Source organism: Oreochromis aureus, linkage group 9, assembly GCF_013358895.1.
Source record: "Oreochromis aureus strain Israel breed Guangdong linkage group 9, ZZ_aureus, whole genome shotgun sequence".
NCBI lineage: Eukaryota > Metazoa > Chordata > Actinopteri > Cichliformes > Cichlidae > Oreochromis > Oreochromis aureus.
In genome coordinates, this window is record NC_052950.1 from 14,718,401 (window position 1) to 14,743,436 (window position 25,036).

Below are 25,036 nucleotides of genomic sequence, written 5' to 3' on the forward strand. Positions count from 1 at the left end.
GCTCAAAGAAAAGAAACTAGATATATCTTCAATGGCCAAGTCAGTCAGACAAATGCTCCACCCAATGCAGCATGCTTTTCAATTATAAAATACACAACTGAATGCAACAAAGGCCCACAAACAAGCAACAAATGAGTGTAGCTGCAGTAAAGGCCAAGCAGAACATTCAAGAGAGGAAACACAGCATTTATTGATATCCATGGGTTCTAGACTTCAGGCTGTCATTGACTTGTAAGTCTTTAAAATTGGGGTAGTATGTATAAAATTAAAGCAGAGAGTCAGAACTTCAATGACATCTTTGTTTTTTTTTGTCACATTTACTGTGGTAGCATACAGAAGCACAGCTACTAAAAATGTGCATTTGTGTAAATACTGTAGATACGATTATAGGCTTATTTTTTATATGTGCGTGCATGCTTTGCCCATTTGTAATTACACTGCAGAAAACGACTGCAGTGTGCCTTTGTCAGCCAAAAAGACCTTTTTATTACCTTGTTTACTTGACAACAGTGCACTATTACTTCAGTGTATTCAATGTTCTTCATCACTTAAAGGAACTAAGCCATAACTTGCGCTTTAGTTCATAACAGGAGCACAAATTGCCAAACCAAATATGTCATAACTGACTTTCTCTCTCAGGAGTTGCAGTTAAAACAAAACAAAGTGCTGAGATTGAGGTTATTTCAACATCTGGCAGACGCCCCCACATGCAGAGACATCACCTAACTGTAAACAACACTTGGTGAACAAACTCCACTCTGAGAGAGAGACAGAGACGAGAGGGGGGCATGGAAAAACACAGGGACATCTTTTCAAGCATTACCTCTGGTCTTAACATGATACAGATATTGTTACTCTATGTGATTTTGCTTTGTGTTAACATATTGCAAGAATGAAACTGCTGAGCAAGTTAGCTTTTAGCAACCGTTACTCAAACCAGAGTCAAAATTAAATTTCTTCCAGGGCTGTTTTTATCTACATACCAACAGCCTACACATTTAATGTTTTATAGCACTACGCCCGTGTCAACCTGTGTGTCCGAGTGGATCATCTACACTCAATGACCAAGGTATACCTTGCTAGTACCGGGTTAGACCCCCTTTTGCCTGTAGAACTGCCTTAATTCTGAGTTTTAGAATGGTACCTGCTGTTGTAGCTTATTTCCTTCAAAGTTAGATGTATTTTGCATTCATAGATGTGCTTCTGCATATCTTTTAGAAAGTGGTTATTTGAGTTACTGTTGCCTTAATATCAACTTCTAGCAGTCTGGATATTCTCCTCTGACCTCTGGCATCAATAAGGCATTTTCACTCAGAGAACTGCTGCTCACTGGATATTTTCTCTCTTTCACACTATTCTCTGTAAAATCCCAGTAGATCAGCAGTTTCTATGAAATACTCAGACCAGCCTGTTTCCTCCCCATTCTGATGCTCGGTTTCAACTTCAGCAGACTGTCTTTACCTAAATACATAGAGTTTCTGCAATGTGACTAGGTGCTTAGATATATGTGTTAACAAGCAGGTGATTAGGTGTATCTGACAAGGTGGCCAAAGAGCGCGTGTGTTTTTGAACAACAGTCGAAGTCTGCAGGACAAAGTAAGGGGATTTGGAGATTTGCTTCATGTGAGACAATCTGTCATTACCATCTGTCACTTTTACTGCAAATTATTATTCAATAATGAATCCACAGAACACTGATGCATTTTCTTATTTAAGTGTGATCTCTTACCCGCAACAGTGAAGACCCTTCTTCTCACCGATCCATTCAAACATAAACTAAATTCATCTGTGATGTCCTGCATACCCGTGTTATAGCTTAGTAAGAACACATGCCTTTATAATTTTTATGCACAAGAGTGCTCTGACAGAATCAGGGTTATTTCTAAATTCTTGACACAGTGACAAAAATACAGGACACGAAATCTTAAAAAAGTAACAAATGCTGAAAAAAGAATCCAGAACAATGAGAAGAGGATGAAAAAAACAAAACAAAACACTGTATTGTGTTTCAACGTCCAGTGACACACCGACTTGCTCGATCTTCGCTTTCCATCATCACTTCTGTTGTGGCAGCTATGCATTTCAAACACTACATAACTGTATGAATTTTTATTTGTTCATATTTCATGTTTGTTTACTAAAAACAAACCAGTAAGCGGAGCAAGGAAACTCTCATGGCTCAATGAAGAAAACTTCACAAGCTGATTTTATACATTTGGTCACTTCTCTTTACTGGTTGGCTAGGAGACGAGGAGTAAGCAAAAAAAAAGAAACAAACAAAAAAAACCCCACTTCCATTTATTAAGGATAACAACCAAAGAAAGACTAAAGAAAGTAAAAATGGGCGATTGAGAAGAAATGAGCTAACTAAACAGAGCTGTGAGAGGATAAACAGACCAGCAGACCTATCAGACTTTGGGACACACATACACATGTGCACTTCTTAGAGAGGAAAACACATGTAAACAGCAATTGAATTCACACACAGAAGAACTAGCTGCCCACAAACACATTTACAGAGATACACACTTTTCAAAGCACTAACACACAAACATAACTACACATATATAAATATATATATATATATGTATGTAAATAAACAAACACTAATCTACCCAGCATAATCCCATGGTAACATTTTTTTGGGGAGGATTTCAACCAACACAATATGAGATCAATTGAGTGCTAAGCTGTATGGAGGAAAAACATACGGGGGCTGATAGGGCGACTCTTCAAAGCCCAAACATCACAATGCCCAGTAATCTGCATATGTTATTACTTCATCTACATATCTAATTCATTTAAATGAAAATCAGTGAATCTGAAAACAAAAGAATACGTATAAAACTATCATAAAAAACTATTTTATATAACCCATGCCTATTCTAAGTGCTGAAAAGAACAAAAGGTCAAATAAGAGTTATAGTCGGTAAAGAAAGATGGAAAAGCCTTGGGAAACAAACAGAAAAAGTCATCACCAGCAACTCTTACAGAGAGCCAAAAACTGATTGCCAGGCTCCTATCTCTTGCAGGCAAACAGACGGACAAACAGTGTGTGCCGGTTCAAAGGCAGATTACATATTAGCTGGGGGAGAAAAAAAAAGGGCCCACGGAAAGGAAGGACAAAAGTATAGCTCCTCTTAAAGCCTGGCAGTGAGCAACAGAGTAAAAATGTGGCAACATGTATACATATGAGATGAATGGGTTTCTGTAGCTTAGTGATGTGAAGTGATTGGGACGCTAGTGTGTGATTGGAGCAACACTTATTATGCTGTTATAAATTCTAGTAAAAGGACAAAAAGAAACAGAGAAAGAGCGAGAGGAAGGCAGAGTCAAAAGATAATGTTCTAGGACAGTGCTCGTCTTAACAATCATCACTATTAGCATTTTTAAATTAAAAACTGTACTGTTTACTAAATTACCAACATTATGGACATTCTGTTGGCATTTTGGGAGTCAGGCTGGAAACTGAATGAATCTCTGGATCGTGTTATTGTCTGCGTGTCTGGCTCTGCAGCAGCGGGCTGGGCATGAGGCGCTGAGCAGCCTGTTTAGCTCATTTCACAGTAGTGCATATCAGCTTGTTGGGAAATCTTTTTACACTTTGAAAAAGATCACAACAAAAGTGAAGTATTTCATATTTTAAAACAGCCAAATCTCACTTTGCATTTTCTGTGTAGGTGTAATGCTATTCCAATGATATTTTTCAGCAGCTATTTCTTCAGGGGACGTTGAGTGAGCATGGATGGTCTTTTCAGGCAAAGAGATTGTTTCATATCCATACACCCACACGCATTCACTACAGGGATTTGCCACAAGAAAACCGACAGTAAAACACTACTGACCTCTGAGCACCTCATCTTAAGTACCTGAAGACTGAATGCCTTACTTAAGGGCACAAAACTGAGGGAGACGTGAGCTTTGCTTATTTCTTTTACCCGGTGCTACATCTGCAGCCAGTTACTGTCATAAAAACTGTGATAAAGTGAAATAAAAAAAAAACATTGTTTCTGAAACTGATATGTAGATGAAATGTGACTTTAATAAAGCAATATGGACTAAAGCATATGTGTTGGTTACATCTGTTCAGCACAGGGTATCTATCAAGCCCAATTATCACCAAATAATCACAAAATAATACTATAGTTTGTTAATCTGATCATTGCAAACAACAGATTAGGATTTTATGTCAGTAATACTGCCTAATACATCTGTCTAATACGGACTTTGACCTTGGCATTAGGGGTATTTTGGATAAGCTTTTTCCACCTGCATCCAGGACTTTATGCTGTCTTATAGGACTAGAGTTTAACAGTCATTTTAGATAAATTCAGAAGAAAGTGTTTCCCAAAATGTCAAAGAATTCCTTTAAAATATAAACCATAAATATGAGAAGTAATTCAGAACCATATATGAGTTGTGTGGCATTTACCTGTAGCTGTCGCCTCTGAATCTCCTCCACCATGATTGCAAGACATTTGGTGTAGTCTGTAAGATCCTGGTCAGCTGTTTCTATCAGCTTGCACCCCTACACACACACAAATATCAATATATAAAAAAAAAATCATAAAAAAACAAGCAGGCAACAAAACACAATCCAACAGATGTACATAAACATAGATAGTGTAACAAATACCTTAGATAAGGGATAGGGGGATAAGAGAAAAACTGAAAGCGATAGGGAGATGGAGAGGGGTATAAATCAGTGTTTTACTGTTGTCTGGCTGTCTTTGGCTTGTGTTGCTGAATAATGTAGAGGTTCCAGTCAGTGGCCCTAAACTACAACAACCATGCTCCGGCTTACTTTCCTTCTGTCTTTTTCTCTCTCTCCACAGTGTCACTTTCCTCCAAAACACAGCGACTTTGCTACTTCACTGACACACACACACACACACACACGCGCACACACACGCAGTCATATCACAAACTTGTTCGCTGTGCTCTGTTTGATCCCATCCATCCTCCCTCTCCTCCCCTCCTCTTCCACCAACCCTCCACCCCACTTCTCTCCCTCCCTCCCTCCCTTGCTGATGCTTTTCTGTTTTCTCCCTTCCATTTATGCAGAATTATTCACCGTTTGCAAGAAATCTCTGAAGGAACGGCTCGCATTTTCCCATATTTCTGCTTCAAAGGCATTACCATAACAGACTGTTTTTCTCTCAGCCCCCCCCAAAAAAAGGCATTTCTCTCTTTTTTTCAGACAACCTGTGTGATTTTTGTGAAAAGGGTCTAATATTACAGATAGCTACAGAGAGAGCCGGGGAAATCGTGAGAAGGGAAAAAGGAGAGCGACACAGCTGAAGACATCAAATAATCTGTGATGGGTGCCTAATCATGTGTGTGTTGTGTGCACGTGTGATGATACCGAATCTGCATTTCAAACTGTAAACAGTGTGCATCAGTAGCATCTGATCAAAGTGACACAGCACATAGATCGCACAGGCACTGTATTTTGTTTTCTCTAAGGTGTGGGTGTGTGTGTATGCATGTCTGACTTGCCCTGTATTAATTATTTATTGAACAGCGCTTGTGGGTTGACATTTTGCTTGCTATAAACAATGGAAAGTCCCCTTCATGAAATCATTTGCATTTTATTTTTATGACCTTGAATAGTTGAATCTAAATATGCCTACATGTACAAATTTCTTGCACAGTGAGGTACACAGGGAGTAAAGGCTACAACGAAGAATGTCAAAGGGGGATTCTGGAGAAGCATTTTCTTGTACCTGGGCCGTGTTATGTTAAATCTGCAAACTTAGAGACCTACAAAAAATGCAGATTGCTTTGTCCATTTCCAATATCATCATCCAAAGTTTAATCTTTTTGTGTAGCTAACCCTTTTCAAATTTTATTTTTGTGAATTTATCCAGTTTCTAGTAGTTTTGTATGGAATTTTTTTTATCATTAGTATTATAACATAGCTATTTTCATTATCACTGATTAATGAAGACTTTTCAAAATATAGTGTTGATTTTTAGCAATGATTAATTGGAAAAAGTGAAAAAGATGCTTCTCCATCCAAGCATCCATCCTCTTAACTATTAAGGCCTCAGTTAGGACTGATTGGCTGCCTTGCAATCACCGGTTACTTGAGTGTTCCCCTGAATGGCTGTGAGTGGTTGCTGGTAGTTGCAGTGAAATCACTTGATAAGCCCCACACATCCAAGCTTAAAGGCCGGTCAGTGACCCTGTGGTAACCACCGGTTGCTAGGGAAAAATGTATATTCCCTGGTAACCACCGGTTGCTAGGGAAAAATGTATATTCCCTGACTGGATGGTGAGTGGAATTAATAACAAAGGTGTACGGTGCTGCACTAAAGACCTCCTTGTGATTGTTTAGGTCTGTAGCAGATTGCCACAGCTGCACAGTTGTAGCCTGTTGGAAAGATGCCGATGTGTCTGCAAACATTTGGCAACTATTCGCTGGCTGTGAAACTGTGAAGACTGCAAACTGGTAGTGGAGATGGTTTCAGCTGTAAGAAAAACAAACATGTCCAAAAGATCTAATATTTACTCTGAAGGCAAACGGGCTCCATTTCAAGTTTGTGTTGCATTTTTTCGAGTTTCACTATTGCTCAATAGTTAGTAATCAAGTATTTGCAGACAAGTTGGCATTTTCCATGCAGACTACCATGACCGTGGCATTGTGCTAGTGACCCAAACAAATACAAGCACCCTATTCGTGACTGATTTCACCTAGCAACAGCCGACAACCTCCAGGAGTCACTTACCAAGCAGTCAGGGACTATAGATTTTTCCCATGAGACAGGACATTGCTGGGAACATTCTCCAAGCTTGTGTGACCCAAGTGTTATCAAATTCAGGGTCGTGAAGGGACTGGAGACTGTCGCTACTGAGACTGGGCAAGAGGTGGGGAACACCTACTGTTTAATTTTGAAAACATTTGTGTGGGATGTGATGTATGACTCCTAAAACATTTAGTAAATGGGAGTGTGTGAGAATCAACCCAAAGATAAATTTGCATTTATAAATGCTAAAAGGCAAGTGTTCATAGGAATGAAGGAATGATTACATTTTCCTTCAATTATAGGTCACCTGTGTCGTGCACACCTATATCATCACAGAGGGCAGACTTTTGGCTGTGCACTGAGCAAGCCAGGAGGTTGATCCTCTCTTTAGCCCAGAGGGCACAAGCAGAATTCTAAATTTTGACTTGCCAGGTGACAGGATGGTTTCCCACTTTGCCTCAGTTTATCTGATGCAGGCACGAACTGTGTTCAGTGAAAATTGGCTTTGAAGCTGTTCCTGAACCCAATCGGATATTTTCACTACAGAATCATATCTGTCACGACTAATGCCAGGCCCAAAAGCGCAGCCATTCAGTGACCTCGTCTCCTGCGTGATCTCAAGATTCTCTGAATCAATTAATATGTGGTGTGTTGATTTGAGTGGTCAGTAAGAAGAAAAATGCCTTTATAAATAAGACTCCATTTATCATTTACCATATACAGATTACCTTACTCTAGGCTTTTTAGACAAACCAGCTGCTCCAGATGTTAAACTATGCTACCTTTTGTTTCTTGGATTAATCCACTATAATTTCTAAGCTACTAACTACTGTTTTTTGTTTGTATCTCCAGATGCTACAGCATGTGTTAGGGACTCTCCCTACAATCATACTGCTTCTGTATGAACACCTGTAGATATAAGAGTGTGTGCAAGTTTTGTTCCACTTACCTTGTCTGCATAGAAAGCTTTGACCTCTGCTGTAATGGAATCAAAATCCCCACTGATATAGTCGGGGAGAAAGCTGGATATAAGGACAGAAAGATGGGGGTGAGTGAAAACGACAGCGGGTTAAGATTGCAAGAAAGACAGAGCCAAGAAGTGAGAGTTAGAGATGGAAAAGAGAAAGGACACTGGGGCATGTGTCAGCTCTTTGATCTGTGCAGCGAGGGAGAAGAGTGACGCCGCCGGGAAAGACGAAGAGACATGGAAACTGACAGGGTGAATCTCTGTGGCACTGAGCCTGGCCCTGTCACACACACACGGCTGACAGAAGATATACATAGATTGATGGGAAAGTACACCCAAACAAACGTGGCAGAATACAGAAGCAAAAGTTCATGTTGATACTCTGATAGTTAGGTGCATAAATGCAAACATATCAACAACAGATTGGATGCAAACCACTCATTAGTCACATCTAATAAATAGATCACTGAGTTGGTGTCCTTCTCACGCGCGCAAGCAAACAGAGCATGGTGTACATGGTGTTCAGATCTTGAAATATTCCAGCACACGGAATGAGAAGATTCTCCACTAGAACTGTGCATCGGTTTTAATAACAACAGGTCACAGTGTGATTGGATGTTTTGATGCATAGGATCAAGTAAAGACTATGTTGCACGAGGAAAAGCTGCTCTGAAGTGACATCAGTTATATTTTAGAAATGTATGTGGACTAATGATAAGAATCTGACAGAGCACAGTTGCTTTCAACTAAACTTCCCTTGGGAATAATTTAAGACTAGTTGAGTTTCTATCTTTAAAGGAAAGTATCAACGAAAAAAAGTACTAAATTGGAAATGAGAAGAATTAGAACCATAAGTTAAGCTTTGTTTTAAAATTTGATTCATTTCAATTTAAATGATTAAAAGAGAAAAAAATCCTTATTTCAATTAAGCTTGAAGAATAATCATCTCGACTTCCAACTTGTATTAATGCTGACAGCTTATTATTCTGCATTATTATGCATGAAATAAATGTAAAATGAATGAAAATAAACCTGAGCTACTTTTGCCAATTTAGGGGCTTGAAAGTTTATGGTTTGGTTAAAGAACACTTTCTATTTGGAATATATATACACCTGCTTATACATTTGGATAAATGTCAAAAATGCACAAAGGTATGAGACTTACTTTTTATTTTACAAGACTTACATAACCAAGAACTGCCTCCCAGAAAACAGGCACAATAACTGTAAACTTACAGAATGCAGAAATAGCGTGTTGATGCATGCAATTAAAATGATTACAAGTGCTAATAAAACTGGTCAGGAGTTTTGGGGAAATACGAGCATGCTCAAAATAAACTTTTATATGTATTTCATTCATCCGAACGGTTTTCTGAGGCAACCTGCAATCCCCAGAGTGCAGGAATTAACAACCAGACACTACTGAACAGAAGATTCCTGCCGGAGAGTAACAGATAGCTCTCTGTTTATTCATTTGTGTGTATGTGTGTGTTTATGTGTACCGGGCAAAACCACGCAGGGATGCAGTGGCTGCTATCTAGAGGCATTAACAGGTCTGACATTACGATTTCATGGTTGGTTGGGTAGCGTGTTTGTGCGTTTGTTTGTGTGTGTGTGCTCCTCTAGCAAGAGGCGAGAGCGATGTTCCAGTTGGTTGAAGAAAGAGATACATAAGGATTATTCCCTCCCTCCTCAGCATTCCCATTTACAGCAACAAGATACAGGAAGACAAACACAGGAAATGTATGCAATCTGCTGCCACATACATGTGCGCGTGCACGCGTGCACACACACACACACACACACACACACACACACACACACACACACACACACACACACACACACACACACACACACACACCGGTTTAAAGACAAACAAGCACATTTCCAACTGAATAAGACGAAAAAATATGATCAAGGAACAAATTTTTCATCTTGAGATAAACACACAAAATATGCATAAATAGCAGCAAATATGCAGGTACACACAACCAAAGGCTATTTCGCCTCCTTCTTATTATACAGAACGCCACAATTGCATCTTCATTCAGAAATAACCTTCATGTGACAGATGGAATGAGCTGTGACACTGGGTCTGATCAGAGCTTTACACAAACGCATGCACACACACACGCACACACAACCACACGCACAGTCCTCTGTGACCTGTGTGCATGACACCATCGGTGGAGAGTAATTGACCAGCCAAGATTCTAAATTCTGTATTTGTGTCTGTGCGCATGAGGGTAAATGCTGTTTGCGTGTTTGCGTGTCTGCATGTTGTGCGCCTGACAGTCTTCACTTCCACATTAATATTAACTGACACTTTAATTTGGATGGGAAATAGAGCATTTTACCACCAGTTTGTCTGAGCACCGAGTGGCAGGAATGGCTGAGTGACCTTTGCCTGTGTTTGTGTGTGTGTGTCTACGTATGTGTGTATCTCTTTGTCTGTCAGGCAGCTTGTGTGTCCTTCTCTCTCTGCATCCTGTCTGCCTGTTTTTTTTATCATGAACAAGTTCTCACATAATGCTCTTCTCTTTTAGGCTCTCTTCAAATCATCTCACACTTTGGCACTGCAGTTCTAACTTTTCCACATAATTAAAGCGACTCTCTTCCATCTAAACACTGTCCTTAGAATCAACATCTAAGGACTGAAGAAACACTTTCTTTTTGGATAGATGTCTTATATTTTCCACCTTTCTGTTTCTGTCTTTGTTTTCTTTAAACTGGGGCTCACTGCTTCCATATGACCACTTAATTACAACCAAATGTTGTATATGTTCTTTTATTTTCTTGTAGCTTTCACCCTCTCATGAATCACAACATGATAAACACTTTTCTCCCTTTTTCAGGTCCTTTTCATCACTTGAGGAGATGTCGCTCTGATTACTCCTCTCATCCATCGCATCTCCCAATCAGAGTAGAAGAGATGATGAAGAGGTGGAGGAATTGCTTTGGATGACATCATTACATGCCGTATACATAAACAACCAAAACCAAAGCGGTATGACATGCATAGCACTCTGACTCACAAGAGCTCATGTGAACACTACTCTCACACACACACACACACACACACACACACACACACACACACACACACACACAATGTGGACACATGACAAAAAAACATTTGACAACAAATCACATGACATTTTTTGGTCAAGCGTCAAAATGGAACCTCAAAAATGACTCTTTGCTTAGAAGATGGGAGGGATAGATAGTGGACAATATAGGCATGGTGCTATTCGCTGCTTTTAAATATGACAAGTGTTTTTGCATTGTTTTAATTACCTTAACCGGACTGCTGAAAGGCTATTTTTACTATGATATGATGGAATATTTGTTAAGATACACTGCTTCATGGCGATAGAAAAGCAACAACCTAGGAAGGCAAGGTATACAGAAGAGCATCTCTGAACACAAGTTAAACCTTGAAGCAGATGGGCAATAGCAGCAGAAGACCACACCAGGTGCCACGCCTGTCAGCTAAAAGCTAGCAGGAGTGGCACCTTACAGTTTGCATGAGCTCAAAACTGGAAAATAGAAGACCATAAAAACGTTGCCTGATCTGATGAGACTCTGTTTCTGTTGCAACATTTGGAATGCAGCTTCAGAATTTGATGTGAACAACATAAAGCATGGATCCGTCCTGCCTTGTACCAAAGGCTCAGGGTGCTGGTGGTGGTATAATGGTGTGGTGGAAAATTTTCTTGGCACACTTGGGCCCCTTAGTATCAACTGAACATAGCTGAGCATCTTTTAAATACCACAACCTACCTATAAATACATTATACTACCTACAATAGTACTGTCGCTGACTATGTCCATCCCTTTATAACCACATCTTTTGATGGCTCCTTCCGGCAGGATAATGCACCATGTCACAAAGTTTAAATCATCATAAACTAGTTTCTTGTGTATATACCTAAGTGCATAAACAAAGATGGGTTAATGTGAAGATTTAAATTATTAGTTAGTAAAGATCAGTTGCATAATTCATCTTTATGTGGTCGATAACTACCTGGTTTCATAATGGGTAGTTATGCAAGCACAGGCCTTAAAAAAATCAATCAGTGTTAATAGAGTTCTTATTATCCCACTGCAGCAAAAATTCTAATTATCAAAACCTCAAAGCACATGAGTGTGATCTTACTTGCATGTTGGTGTACATGTGCGTCTAACACATCTACGCATACGTCTATATCGAAACACCGGAAACCCTCCTGTCTCGATGTGGCATGATGCTGAAAGCATACATGTGTACATCTATAAAATTAGATTTCTTTATGTGATTCAATTGTGTCTGATCCCAAAGTTAACGAGTTAAATATCTGCAGGCTTCTAATAACCACATACCTGTCACACCCAAACCACATCTTCTAGGTTTATTAACTCTCTGTATTACTCTTAGGGCTACTAGCTGTACTATAAAAAAAGGACAGTTGTAATTTTAATTATCCTTAATTGCTACAATTCTAATACAATAAACTTAACAAAATGTAGCACACCGCATTATGTAGAAACTGAAGTGCAAAGCTCTCATATTAAAAGGCAAAGCCCAGTTCCCTGTGCTCATCAACTCGACTCAGCATGTCAATTTCCAACACAGAGCAATAAAGACTGGGGAGAATTTTCAATCAGTCTGTAATAGACAAACTTCATCAGGAGTGTAGGAGAATCGCAGGTGAAGACAGAGCCAGTTTTGCATTAAGAGTTATACGTAGTCATGCTAAATAAATTGCTGGCATTTGACCCTGATTTGGTCACAGAATACCTGAAACTCAATTAAACAGTTTCCAAATGTGTGAATATGACCTACATTAAAGTAAAGGGACTATATAATATCAACATATTTGTCTTTTAAATCCTTTCTGATCACATCTGTATTAGAATTCAACCAACATGTGGTCCTGTCTACATCACACATGCAGGTGCTTTCCTGTCAGGCACACATAAAGAATAAAAATCGCGAGGCATCAGTGGAATGTAGAATATATGAAAATGAGAGAAATAAAAAGAGAGGCTGTCAAAGATATCTATCCACCACTCAGGCTTATAAAAAAGTACTTCTGCTTTTGACAACTTCATTTGCTGAGGCGGACAGCATTATCTTCAACAAACCAAAATGAATAGACCTTGATATGGTGATATAACTACGCTATAAAATTCACCTTTACATACAGACTAGTCAAACAGAGTCACAATAACACAAGCATATGTCCTCATATTTTATTAACATCACATACACCACTAGCTGCAAATGTTATAAACTGCTTGTGTTCAATTACCTCCATCCACATTTAGCCATACTCCTCAAGCTGTTCATCCAGCTCTTGACATCATCTTGTCTCACAGTGTTAGATTTGATGCAGACATAAACAAAATCAATTTATTTGAAAGAGGCAATTTATTTATTTATTATTTATTATTATGCAAGAAAACCCAGACGTGTCAGAGCTGATGGAAAGGCAAAAAACCCATGAATGCTCTTCTTGTAAAAGTTTATTTATATGAAGTCAGATGTTTAATAGTTAGTGTTAGTGCCCAAAGACAATTAACAATATCCTTAACAATATTATAGTACAATGTCATAATGCAGGATGAACCAACTAAGGCCTCAAATATTGCAATTATTGTGATCGATATTTTAATTGCACAATCCCAATTCCGAACTGGAGGGAAAAATATTATCTCATTTTGAATTTGATGGGTGCAACACATCTCTGGAAGGCTGGAAAAGTAAGTGGTACTAAAAAGAAACAGCTGGAGGGACACATTTAGCATCTAATTAGATTAATTGGCAACAGGTGAGTAACATTACTGGGGATAAAAAGAGCATCTTAGAGAGGCAGAGAAAAATCGCAGGAAAAAATACAAATTGCGGGTCACTGTAAAATTGTGAAGTGAATATCTCATCTACAGTACAGAATTAAAAGAATCTGGAGAAATCTCTGTGCAGTGGACAAGGCCAAGATTCAATAGGATAATAATATAAAAAACAGGCATAGTTAGGTCTTGGAAATAACTGCATGGGCTCAGAAGTCATTGTCTGTGAATCACTGTTTGCCATGACATCTACAAGTGTAGCCTAAAGTTCTATCTTCTCTCGGAGAAATGGACTGAGGCAAAGCAGAAACTGTTCTGTGATCAGATTAATAAAAATTTGAATTTTTCTTTTGGAAAACTGCGTTCACCAGATTAAAGAGGAGAGGGACCATCAGGTTTTTTACAATATCAGTCCTCAGTTTAAAAAGCGTGCATCTCTGATGGTATCTGGGTGCATTACTGCCTATGGAATTGGCACCATCAATGCTGAAAGATACATATAGCAACATATAACAGATGACATGTTATTTGAGGCAAATTCTTGCCTGACACCTGCGTCTATTACAATTGCATGGCTTCATAGTAGAAAATGACCTTTTTTCCTGTTTTTCCCGCCTTTGCTTAATATTGATTTTTTTTCCACTGTACTGTGACTAAAATACAGGTTTATGAGGTTCGCAAATCATTGCATTTTGTTTTTATTCACATTATACACACTGTCCTGGCTTTTTGGGAATTGGGATTGTAACTCATTACAGCTGTCTACACAGCACTGCCTTATAAATAAGTGCAGTGTTTCCTTATATATGAATATATATTCCTTATATATAGTATGTATATATATCACTAGCCATAGTTTCAGGGTTTTCTCTTAGGTAATAGAACCTGGTACCAGGTACTTTTTCAGTACCTACTTGCCCAGTGTTCCAAGTGATCCAAGCAGGTACTAAAATGTGACGTCAGACTGCACACCACCAATTGGCTGGTCAGTAGGGTTACTCGATGAGTCATGAGAGCGTCTCGTTTATGAAATTCAGAATTGCCATTTTTCAACCAGAGACCTAGCACCAGGTATTGTGTTACCTTGACATCTACCTTTGCTATAGTGTTTGTTTTACATACTAATTACGTCACGGGACGACAACAATGTACATTAGATAGTAAGTCGTGTTAAGTCGTGGTGATCCATGGCGAGTTGATCCAACTAGGTACTAATACAAAAGGTTCTTTTGATTTAAGCAGAGCTGGGCTGAGCGCATATCAGTAATCCACAACTTGTTGTTACAATAAACAAGATTATTTTTAAACTACATTCTCAGGAGTGCACCCCAACAGACTAAGAGACTTGGAGAGTATAATCCCAACCTAAGGTGGAGCAAGACAGAGGACAACCTAAAAACGTAACATGGACAGACTAAAAAGCATGTATGCATAAACAACACCGTCAGGAATATTTAGAGGACCTAAGCACGCTGCACTTAAATATGTAAAAGGGGAATTGGAGATGCAATACCAGAAGAGAACAAACAGCTGACCCACATTTCTAAGAAATTAGCACTTGGTTAAATAGAATGATTCAGGGCATGCACGTCAGAAAGAAATGTATTTAGGTTTAAAAACAGAGTTAGAGGAATATATAAACTTCAGCTGGAAACCGGCTAATAGAAAATCAATAATGCATGATATCAGAATGTTTCTATGTCTTACATAAGCTCAGAGTGAACACTTTAAAATAAGATGGAAAAAATATATATATAGATGCATGCTTCATGGAGAAATCAAAAATATGCACCATTTGCCTTCTCTCACCGAGTAGAATCATTGTCGTTTGACTCATCATGAGAGGCAGAGAGCCTTTGCCTGAAGCACCCCCTCCTCTCTACATCCCTAATGTCTACCATTAAGCCTGTTTTGACAGAAGATTACGTGGCGCCTTTCTTTTAACTGTAGGAGGCCGTCCACCCACTCTGCTCTTGTGGCAGTACAGAAGAATGTGAAGGTTGACCAGAAACATTATTCTCATTATTTTTTGATGGAAATCATAGTCACAGCCACATATGTGCAAAAAACCCCACAAAGTCTCACTTCACTTTTTATGGTTTGACATCGTCCACATTTCAAGGAAAGCATTAATAAAATCCCATTGCTGGAAACTTTCAATTTTGAATTTCTTTTTAAAAAACATACAAACAATGCAATTCCACAGAAGTCAAATTTAAGACCCTTTTCTCCCATAAATCTGACACAAATTTCGTCTTCACTGGCAAACAAAGCAGAAAATATGGTCAAACTGAAGGACAAGAAAATCCATAAACCCCATTCTGCAACTCAAAGATTTACCCCAACATCCCAGCACCAGACACTGATTATGGCCAAAAGGATGCTCACAATTATTTTAATCAATATTGAGATCACTACTATTTCTCACAATCTTACCTTGATTTTAGTGACAAAAATGTTCTTAATGGACTCTCATTTAAACGCTGCTTTCACATTGATGTTGTTCTACATTCTTACTACAGCAAAATAAAATTGGTCCTCCAAATTCACCTAAATTCAGTGCATCTCTAAAAAATAAAGAAAAATAAAAACCGCTCGGCTTTCTCATTAACCTTGTTCTACATTCCCGTTTATTAAGTCCCGCTCTTAGAAGCAAAATAGAAAGTGTACCTGCATAATGGATGTGAAGAAAAAATCCAGAGAAAAGTATTCAACATCTGTGAGATCCGTTTTTCCTTCCATGTGATGTTTTGCATACTGTACAGTGGCGGTATTGCCAGTTAGAGTAAATCATTGTGTGAGGGGATGACATATCTTTGGTTGATCACTAAATCGGAAGTATTCGCTTTGAGAAAAAAGCTCTTCACCTTCTGCTGTTACAGACATTTGAATCGATGATTGTTGTATGCCCGACCGTGAAATGGATAAGTGGAAGAGGATGGATTGATGAATGGATGGATTTCTGTCTTATAATGTAGTGTTACTCATCCAGGAGACATCAAGCGGCATAGGTACAGGGCACAGTTTTGATTGGCACATGCAGGCACATCATCAGGCATAGTTTTAGGGTTGCTTTTGCTTTGCATTTTAATTGGCTCAGCAGGCATTTTTTAATATTACTTAATAATGTTCATTTAATTGTAAGAAAACAAAATTATGATCAAGATTCAAATTCGACTGTGCAGTCCTAGTCCTATCGTTCTTCACTATGGGGGCACGAGTATGAATGTGCCCCCGTAGTGAAGCAGTGCAATTTTTCAGGATTACTTGCAGGAATTTGAAGGGATTAATCATTTTATGAGTCTGCTGATCTCCAAGTGAGAGTTTATAACACTGAACTAACAGCTTTGTTATTTTTGAGTACAATTTGCTCTGTATGTAAATGATTATTAAAAAAAGAAAAGAAAATCTATAATGTGTTTACACATAATTCAGGGAAACACTGAAAGCTCCAACGTGCACTCCCACATTACTATAGAACAGCATGCGTACTGTATGTACTACATCTTTATCTTCAACTTCTCTCTGTTTTCAATACATTTCTTCTGCTTTTTTCTTCCTATTTATCTCCCTCATACCTCACACTGCTGAATTATATTTGATACATGGGAAAGTTGCTGCTCTTGTCTGTGTTCCAGCACCGTTATGCTCTCATAAAATTTGGCTTTGATTGATTACCTGCATTTCTCTAGCCCTTCCTCCTTTTCTATCCCTCTCTGTAGTCCATTAGTTATGGTAATGTTGGGTTAAATACATCTTAACTTGCTGGTGATTGATAAACACTTCCACACCCATAAGCATCCCCTCCCTGTCTTCCCTCCTTTCCCGCACTCTCCCAGCAGTGTAATGCATAACTTTTGAGGACAGATGCTGTTAGTGTTGGGAGCACTCAGGCTAAAAGGCGGGCATAGCTGACAGCTCCACTGTACAGGCTGCTGACAGAGCTCGAGCTGAGGGGTCAGATGATGAATCTGCTGTGTCACACAACTACACAGAACTAAGTGCAATGCTTCTGCCATCAAGATTCAAATGGCGTATTTGACAGACATACAACACAGATCTATGTATCTATATCTATATATCTATATATAGCTTGCTTTATTTCTAAAGCAGAGCAAAACACACACAAAAGACACTGTCTTACTAGCTTATTAGAAATGATAGTTGCTGTTTGAGCATTGTCATAATATATGGTAAATTGCACTGCAGTCAACCTGCAGCATGCAGTTTTTTACCTCACCATGTTTATAGTATTGATCAGATGAAATTGTCTTGCTCAAAACACTTTGTTATAACACTGAACTGAAATGGCAGTTTTGTTGTTTCATATTTGCAGCAGTCATTTGTAACTATAATTTTTTAGCTATTACTGTGGCTGGAAAATAACATTTTATTGGTTTTCTGCTTACATTTGTCCTGATCATGCAGCAGTGCACTGGACATAAATTAACATTTTTAATCAATCCAATTATACTTTTACTCTTTTTTATTTCACTCATATTTTTCTTGTTCTTAGTCTGTTTTGCAGAGTTACAGATAATCCAGGTAAGCTGTTATTTTTGAATAAATTGCTAGAATTTACAACACTACACACAGCCACTTTATTAGGTACACCTGTTCAGCTAAAAATATATAATATAAATATGTTACCTTGATATCAACTTAAAGTAGGGACCACTTCTCACAAGATATGCAGAAGAGCATCTATGAATGCACAACACAGCTAACAATGAAGGAGATGGGCTACAGCAGCAGAAGACCATGACCTCATGCTATAACTCTAACTAGCTTGCTTTTACCAAACTGACATATTTGACCGAACAGAAGTGAATAAAGATAAATAAATAATATGCCTGGCGTAACTACATACTTTCAGGCAATAATATTTTAGCTTGAAAATTTAAAAAAAATTATTAATGTATTTTCTCTTTTCAAGGACTAATATAAGTTTTTGTGTGAGGAAGTTAATGGGCCTAAAAGACATTAAAGAGATGTCTACAACTTGAAAGGTTGTTACATGAAAGAAGTGAAAGAACATGCACGTCGACAGACAAACACACACAACATCCCATTCACACCCTGACAAAACACAGGCTCGTGGTCACATGCTGGGTGTTAATGTGAAAGCCTGAACACTTCAGGGACCCAGTGATCCCCAGATCCATCTCTGACCTGACAGCAGTCCTCCATTAGCCTCACACGCACACGCGCACACAAATGTCGCAGCAGAATGCACTCCTAAAATACTCTGTCAGAAACACACATGTGGCACACATACAGGATACATCTGAGCTGGAGAACAGGCATAGAGTCATGCACAGAAGTCACAGAAACCAGACACACAGCTGCTGAACCCAAAACACAGCACTTGGAAAAAAACATCTAAACAGCGTGCAATTCCTTTGTGTAATTAAAATTCTCCAAATCATACAAGCAAGCACAAAAACAAAGGCACTTCAGAGAAAGCACATATTAACTAATGCAAATGTGACACGAGGTCGCCTCACCTGTCGCGATCCCCAGCTGTGATGTTATGAAGGTGATTAGCAGCTCCATCAGCACATGCCCTCAAGAGAGCTATAGAAAGAAAGATGCATATTTATCTAGTTTGTTTGAAATAAATGGTGCATATTTCTATAATTTCCTCTAAAGGTGCAACAAGTTTCTCTTCAAACCTTTACAAACACACATGTAGTGTCGATCAAGTCTCTTATGGATCAGTAACCTGGATACAGTCACTTCAGGATTTCTTGAGTCAATTTTTATATTACCATATATATGCATAACTTTATTTTTTTTCCATACACCTCATTACCATAATTAAGAAATATGCCATTATGAGTGCGAAAATTAAAATAATTAAGGAGCTTGTATATTTAGATATGCTATCATTAGGAACCAGCTCACACGCGACATCTTTCCACTGTCAGGTCTAATAAATCTAATTCACACTCGCTCTTTTTATCACCGAAAAGTTTCCTTTCAAAATGTGTCAAGTGTTTTTTTTCCCAAAAAACAAATTTATACAAAAAGGGACTTATATAACATTAACAATGTGTTATTTTTAACAAAGTACTTTGAATGCCAACATCAGCATTCCCAAGGTTTTTTGATAAATGGATTTACTTCAATCATTGCAGAAACGTACAAAGTTTGAATAAGGTCCAAATTATTTAGAAAGAAACCACTTTCTCCCAATGAAAACATTACGAGCGGCGCGTTTCACAGTGCCAGCAAAGCATTATGGTTAAAGCTATTTGACCCTTTAAAAGGGAAAGGCAGCGAAAGAGCACTTATCTTTTTAGCTTTAAGTAACACTCAAATGATGGGATTATTTGCCATTCTTAAAATATTATTCAAGTTGCACTAAATTAGATGCAAACCATTTGCAAATGTATGCTCTCTCTCTCTCTCTGCTTCTATTCTATTCAAATTTAACACGCAACCTATTTTTTAAGAGCCCTTTTCTGTTTAGGGCTGCTGTGTTCACACAAGGGAAAACTTCAAAGGATCAGCCAAAGTTTTACTTTCACCTTGTTTAAAACTAACTAAAGCCTGCACCACAGAGACGGGCAACACTCGTGCATTTTTATGTCTCCAAAGCTTTCTTTTCAAGAACTGTGTCCATTCCCCCAACCCCGTACTTTTCATATGCTTGATGTAACTCTGTGTTGTCTTTGGAACACGAAACCCCCAAAAGTTTACTTCAGATTTAATGTGAACTTAGAAAAGAAGACATTAGTCTAAATAAAGTGGTATTTAGCGTTTGAATATTACTTTGCATTCCTAGGTGTTTCATTATTAACTAAATAGTGCTGAAAAGATGTTTGGCTGTGGTGTAAAAAGAAAGGAAAAAACCTCACACTCCTGGGGAAAGACACACTGATTTTCACACATTATACATGCACATACTGAGTGAACTGTGACAAGAAATACAACAGATATACAACAGTGTCAACTTGAAATAGGTGCTAAAACCGACTTCCATTACTTTTACATACGGCACAACTTTTAACACATCAGCAGCACCGTGGCCCCTAAAAATACGTGAAGGACTTAACAATGTACATCACACCTACATACTGTAAATCACATTCGCGCGTACGCTAAATTGGACGCAATTAGCGAGATAAAAGGAGAAGAATGATTATTCTCACATTCTGAGTCTAACTCTCCTCACCCTTAGCTCTTAAAAAGCGACAACGCAGATGCATTTGCACTGATGTAAATAAGACACTTATACTGAAGGTACTGCTTTTATTCATAACCTCCACCACCTGCTGCCGATGTTTCGCGTCAAGAAATGATTGGAATGTAAATGACTCATTATCTCTGACAGAGAGCAAAGGCTGAGAAACTTTTCAAATGACAACTTCTTGAAAAACAGAAACTTTCCTTTAAGACCGGTGACAGACTGTAAAGCTATCAGTCATTATCTGTGTATAAGTATCTGCACACACACATAGACACTGAATAATTTTCAGACTTCACACAAATTTGAGAACAGAAACTTCTGTCTGTCAGTCAGTTGTTGTTTTTGCAGCTCTGTCTGTATTGCATTCAGTTTAAGCGTACAAACACATATGGTTACAGTAAATCTAAAAGCCTTACCAACATCAGAAAAATGTTTCAAAATGATGTATTGTCATTTGTAGCAATGATTATTACATGCAATAGCGTGGCTATATTTATTTTACTTGTAGTGATCCGGTAATCTCGACACATTCTCTCTGAGTAGTAAGAAAAAGAGCTGCCAGTCCGTCACTCAGTAACACTTGAGAGCGGGAGACTTCTCCTAGACAATACTGGTTTAGATGTGCAGTACTCTCAGTACTGTCTAAAAGTCCATTTTAATGTTACATGACTTTCAAATGCAAATAGAAAATTTTATAAAAGATAGTTTTTACAGTACAACCTCCTGCCTGACTTAAAATAAGGACAGTTTACAGAGATGAGTTAAAAAAAGCAATCTCATAAAATAACAATAATTGAGCAGTGGTGCTACAGCACAAAACCAAAAGCTGTATTTGTTAAGCAAGCTAGAAGCTACCTGTTGTTAACAAGTGTTAGCATGACTCTGATTCTGCTCAATAGGCGACCAATTAATTTGTTATAATTACAGTCTATTTTGAGTAAATGGGTTAAGAAAGTGTCCTATAACATTTTGCTGCAAATACAATGATTTCTTGGTGAATGATCATCTTGCAAGAGGTGTTTGCAGACACACAGACAGGTGTATTATAGTGTATTATAGTGAGAATGTTTGCATGTTAAATGTCAACTGATGTAGAGGCCTGAAATATATTCCTCCAAAACATTTCCAGTGGTCAGAAACTTGCTTGAGGAGCATTTATTTGGTCAGACAGTCAGCTGACACGTCCCTGATTATCCCCATTTTTTATACATGATACGGTGTGGCCATGCTGAAGTAAACTGAATTAGCTTCAGCCCTTGGGACTAGCTTGGACCAAATGCCTGTGACTCACCGGCTAATTTTCTATTGTAACCTGTATTTTTTTCCCCCCTAAACTGCCACTCTGAAGGCCTTTGCTTCATTTCTGCATGTCAAACACTTAGAAAGTGAGTTCTTCTGTTTTAACATTGCTATTCTTGACACAAATCCTTTAGAGTCAGAAATGTGCATACAACAGATTTCTCAATGTCCCATTAGTCTTCATCACAGCAAATGGCTCAAGTGGGTAAACCGAACTTGAGAAAGATTATCTCTCCATCTGCACTCTATCCACAGGCAGTAAAATCCAATTACTGTCATTCTTGCACTGAAAATAATAAACTGTTGTTTGAAGATGACCACAAATACAACAATTAACTCATCTTCTCCTTCACATCAGGGCATTTGAGCTTAACAAGCTCATTCACATACATACAAACACAGCGGCATGAAAGTTTTGGGCACCCAGAATTTATGTCACTGTTAAACTGATGTCCAAAAGGCATAATGTTAAATATTAAATATTACTTTCTACATTATTATTTTTAATTTGTATAATTTCAAAGGAAAGAGCGAAAGAGCGCTATGCTAAAGTTCGGACAGAGTTCAAGCTTTCATAACTTTTACCAAGGTCTCAGACCTTAATTACTCTGTTAAGGCTATGGCTTGTTCAAAAGCTAAAAGGACACAGAATGCAAATTTCAAAGTTATACATAGTGCTTAGACCTTGTCCTATCAATCAGCAGTCACGGGTTCCTCTAAGCAGCTGCCTAGCATTCTGAAAATAATTGATGCCCATAGAGAAAAGACGAAAAATGGTTTTTGGGTAGCCACTTGCTCATTTAATAATCCAGTTAAGAATTAGAAATTAACAAATATATGGAGGTCATGCTAAGATCTGTTAGAGAACTTTCCAAGAAAATTGCTCACAGGATGAGCAGAATGGCAAATCGATTATTTCTCCACAAGAGGCCTTGAAGAAGATTTTGAAGCCTCTGTAGTGGTGGTGTAATAATCCTAATGTATCTTGGAAACAGGGTCTGTGGACTGATAAAGTTATAACAGTTTTGTTTTTTCTGTATTTTTGAAGCAAAAACACATTTGGATTTTAAGAAAAGGCTGAAGAAGTTTGGTGGAAGCACATTGGTAAATTAATCATTCTTTGAGCTTGTGTTTAGTCCAGTCAGTGGGACAGGAAAGAGTTCATTGGCAGAGTGAAGAATGGATTCAATCAAAATCAGCAAATTTTGTTATCAAACTTCATATTGTCTAAAAGTGCTGAAAAAAGAATGAAGGGGATGGCTTCTATAACAGGAAAATCATCCTCTAAACCCTTGCAATGGACCATCTAAAGATGGGCGACTCTTTAGGTAAGACATGACTGAAAGTCTGTGGATAGACATCCAAAAAGGAGTGCATGCGGGGACCAAGCATGGCACACAACTAGAAGCCTTTTGTAGTGAATAATAATAGAAAATCCTTTAAAAAGGAATCGAAAGACTCTTATCTCTACAAAAAGTGCTTACAAGCTTACCAAATGTAAGTTATTGTATACTCACAATGTGCTGTGGAAAAACGTTTGGGGGGGGAGTTCTTAGCTTTTTTCATTATTTCAAACTGTGAAAGACAGAAATAAAATAAATCTGGAGAAAAAAAATAAAAACAATTAAAATATTAAAGAATTCCTTTTGGAAATTAGGCCACCTTTGACTCGCTCAGACTCTCAGTAAGAAAAATGCTAGGGACCCAAACGTCTGGGTGCCACTGTAGATCTCTCATCATTGCTGATGGCAATATGATGTGAGCTGAGTGGGGACAGCAGAAGAAATGAAGAGGAGATGACCTTGTAAATAAACTACTGACTCTAATCCCTCCCTGCAGGCTTCCAAGCCATCCTGACTTGTCATTCACTCTGCACTTCCACACACACGTTACTAAACCTGTAATTTTACCAGGTTTTTGACAAACTGTGATGCTGCTTTAGGTACGATGTGGAAACACCCGCATATGCTCATGTGTGACTGTGCTATAAATGTGTATACACACATATATATATATACATATATATATATTTTATATTGTACATACAGCAAGCCTGTATTGATGGGTTTTTGCTAGGAGGATTAATACCTGTCAGGTTGGGGCTTTAGCTCTGTACAGGAGAGGGCAAACGGTCACGACGAGTGGTGAAAAGATTATTATCCTTATTATGATGCCTCGACACCCTCACTTCATCTATCATACCACCTCCCCCCTCCATATTTCACCCTGTCCTCAGATCCACTATGCACCCCACACCTTTCCTCAAATATGATTGATTCCCTGCACAACCATCTCATTTTCTATAACTCAACTCTGACACTTCTTACACTACTCTAGCCTTCCCTTTATTACTCTAGGTGGTAAATTTTCAAATCTTTTTATGCCCATCCGTCTTTGAAAGTCTTGTTGGAATTTTTGGAGCTCCAACCTTGCTAATGGCTTCCCTCTTTGAATTCTCCACATACCTATTAGCTCCATCTGATGTGTTCATAAATGCTTCTCACCGGCAAGGCTGATATTCAGCTTCCTGATGGGTGATGTTCGCAACCTTCAACTTTAGCAAGCTGCTCAACGTCATCAAATGATTGATTGATGCACTTGTAGCCAACACAGGTCAGTTTTGTTTTGCAGACAGGGTCACCTTCACTGAATCACCTTGATTTGCTAAACTGCTTGTTTGTGTTGCTGTTCAATGAGCAAGTGAGGGATCTCAAAGCAAGTAAATGCGTGACTGAGTGAATGAGTGAGCGGGTGACTGATGATGAGTGAAAGGTTGGGTTGGTGAGATAAGCAGGTTGATCTCACTTCACAACATTACACTTGGCACCAGTAAATGAGTTTCCCCTTTGATCAGCTTTGCGCTCTTGTAGCCTCCATCGCTGCTGTGCTCCCTGCTGCTCTACCTCTCCCACAGGTAATGAGGGGTGGGGGGGCCCAGGGGCACCAGATCAGAGGACCTGAAAGTGTGTGCATGTTTGTGAGAGACTCCGG

General features: G+C 38.5%; 1 protein-coding gene across 2 annotated transcripts in view; it reads right to left on the reverse strand.

The window, feature by feature from the left end:
- The window catches only part of tpk1 (thiamin pyrophosphokinase 1), a 74,967-nt gene that overhangs the window by 37,106 nt on the left and 12,825 nt on the right, over nucleotides 1-25,036 (reverse strand). For both annotated transcript variants that reach the window (XM_031750036.2, XM_039617431.1), the window contains exons 4-6: nucleotides 19,059-19,128; nucleotides 7,699-7,771; nucleotides 4,433-4,528 (exon numbers count right to left, since the gene is read on the reverse strand). In XM_031750036.2, the coding sequence (XP_031605896.1) occupies nucleotides 4,433-4,528; nucleotides 7,699-7,771; nucleotides 19,059-19,128 (239 nt within the window). The remainder of the gene's footprint in view (nucleotides 1-4,432; nucleotides 4,529-7,698; nucleotides 7,772-19,058; nucleotides 19,129-25,036) is intronic.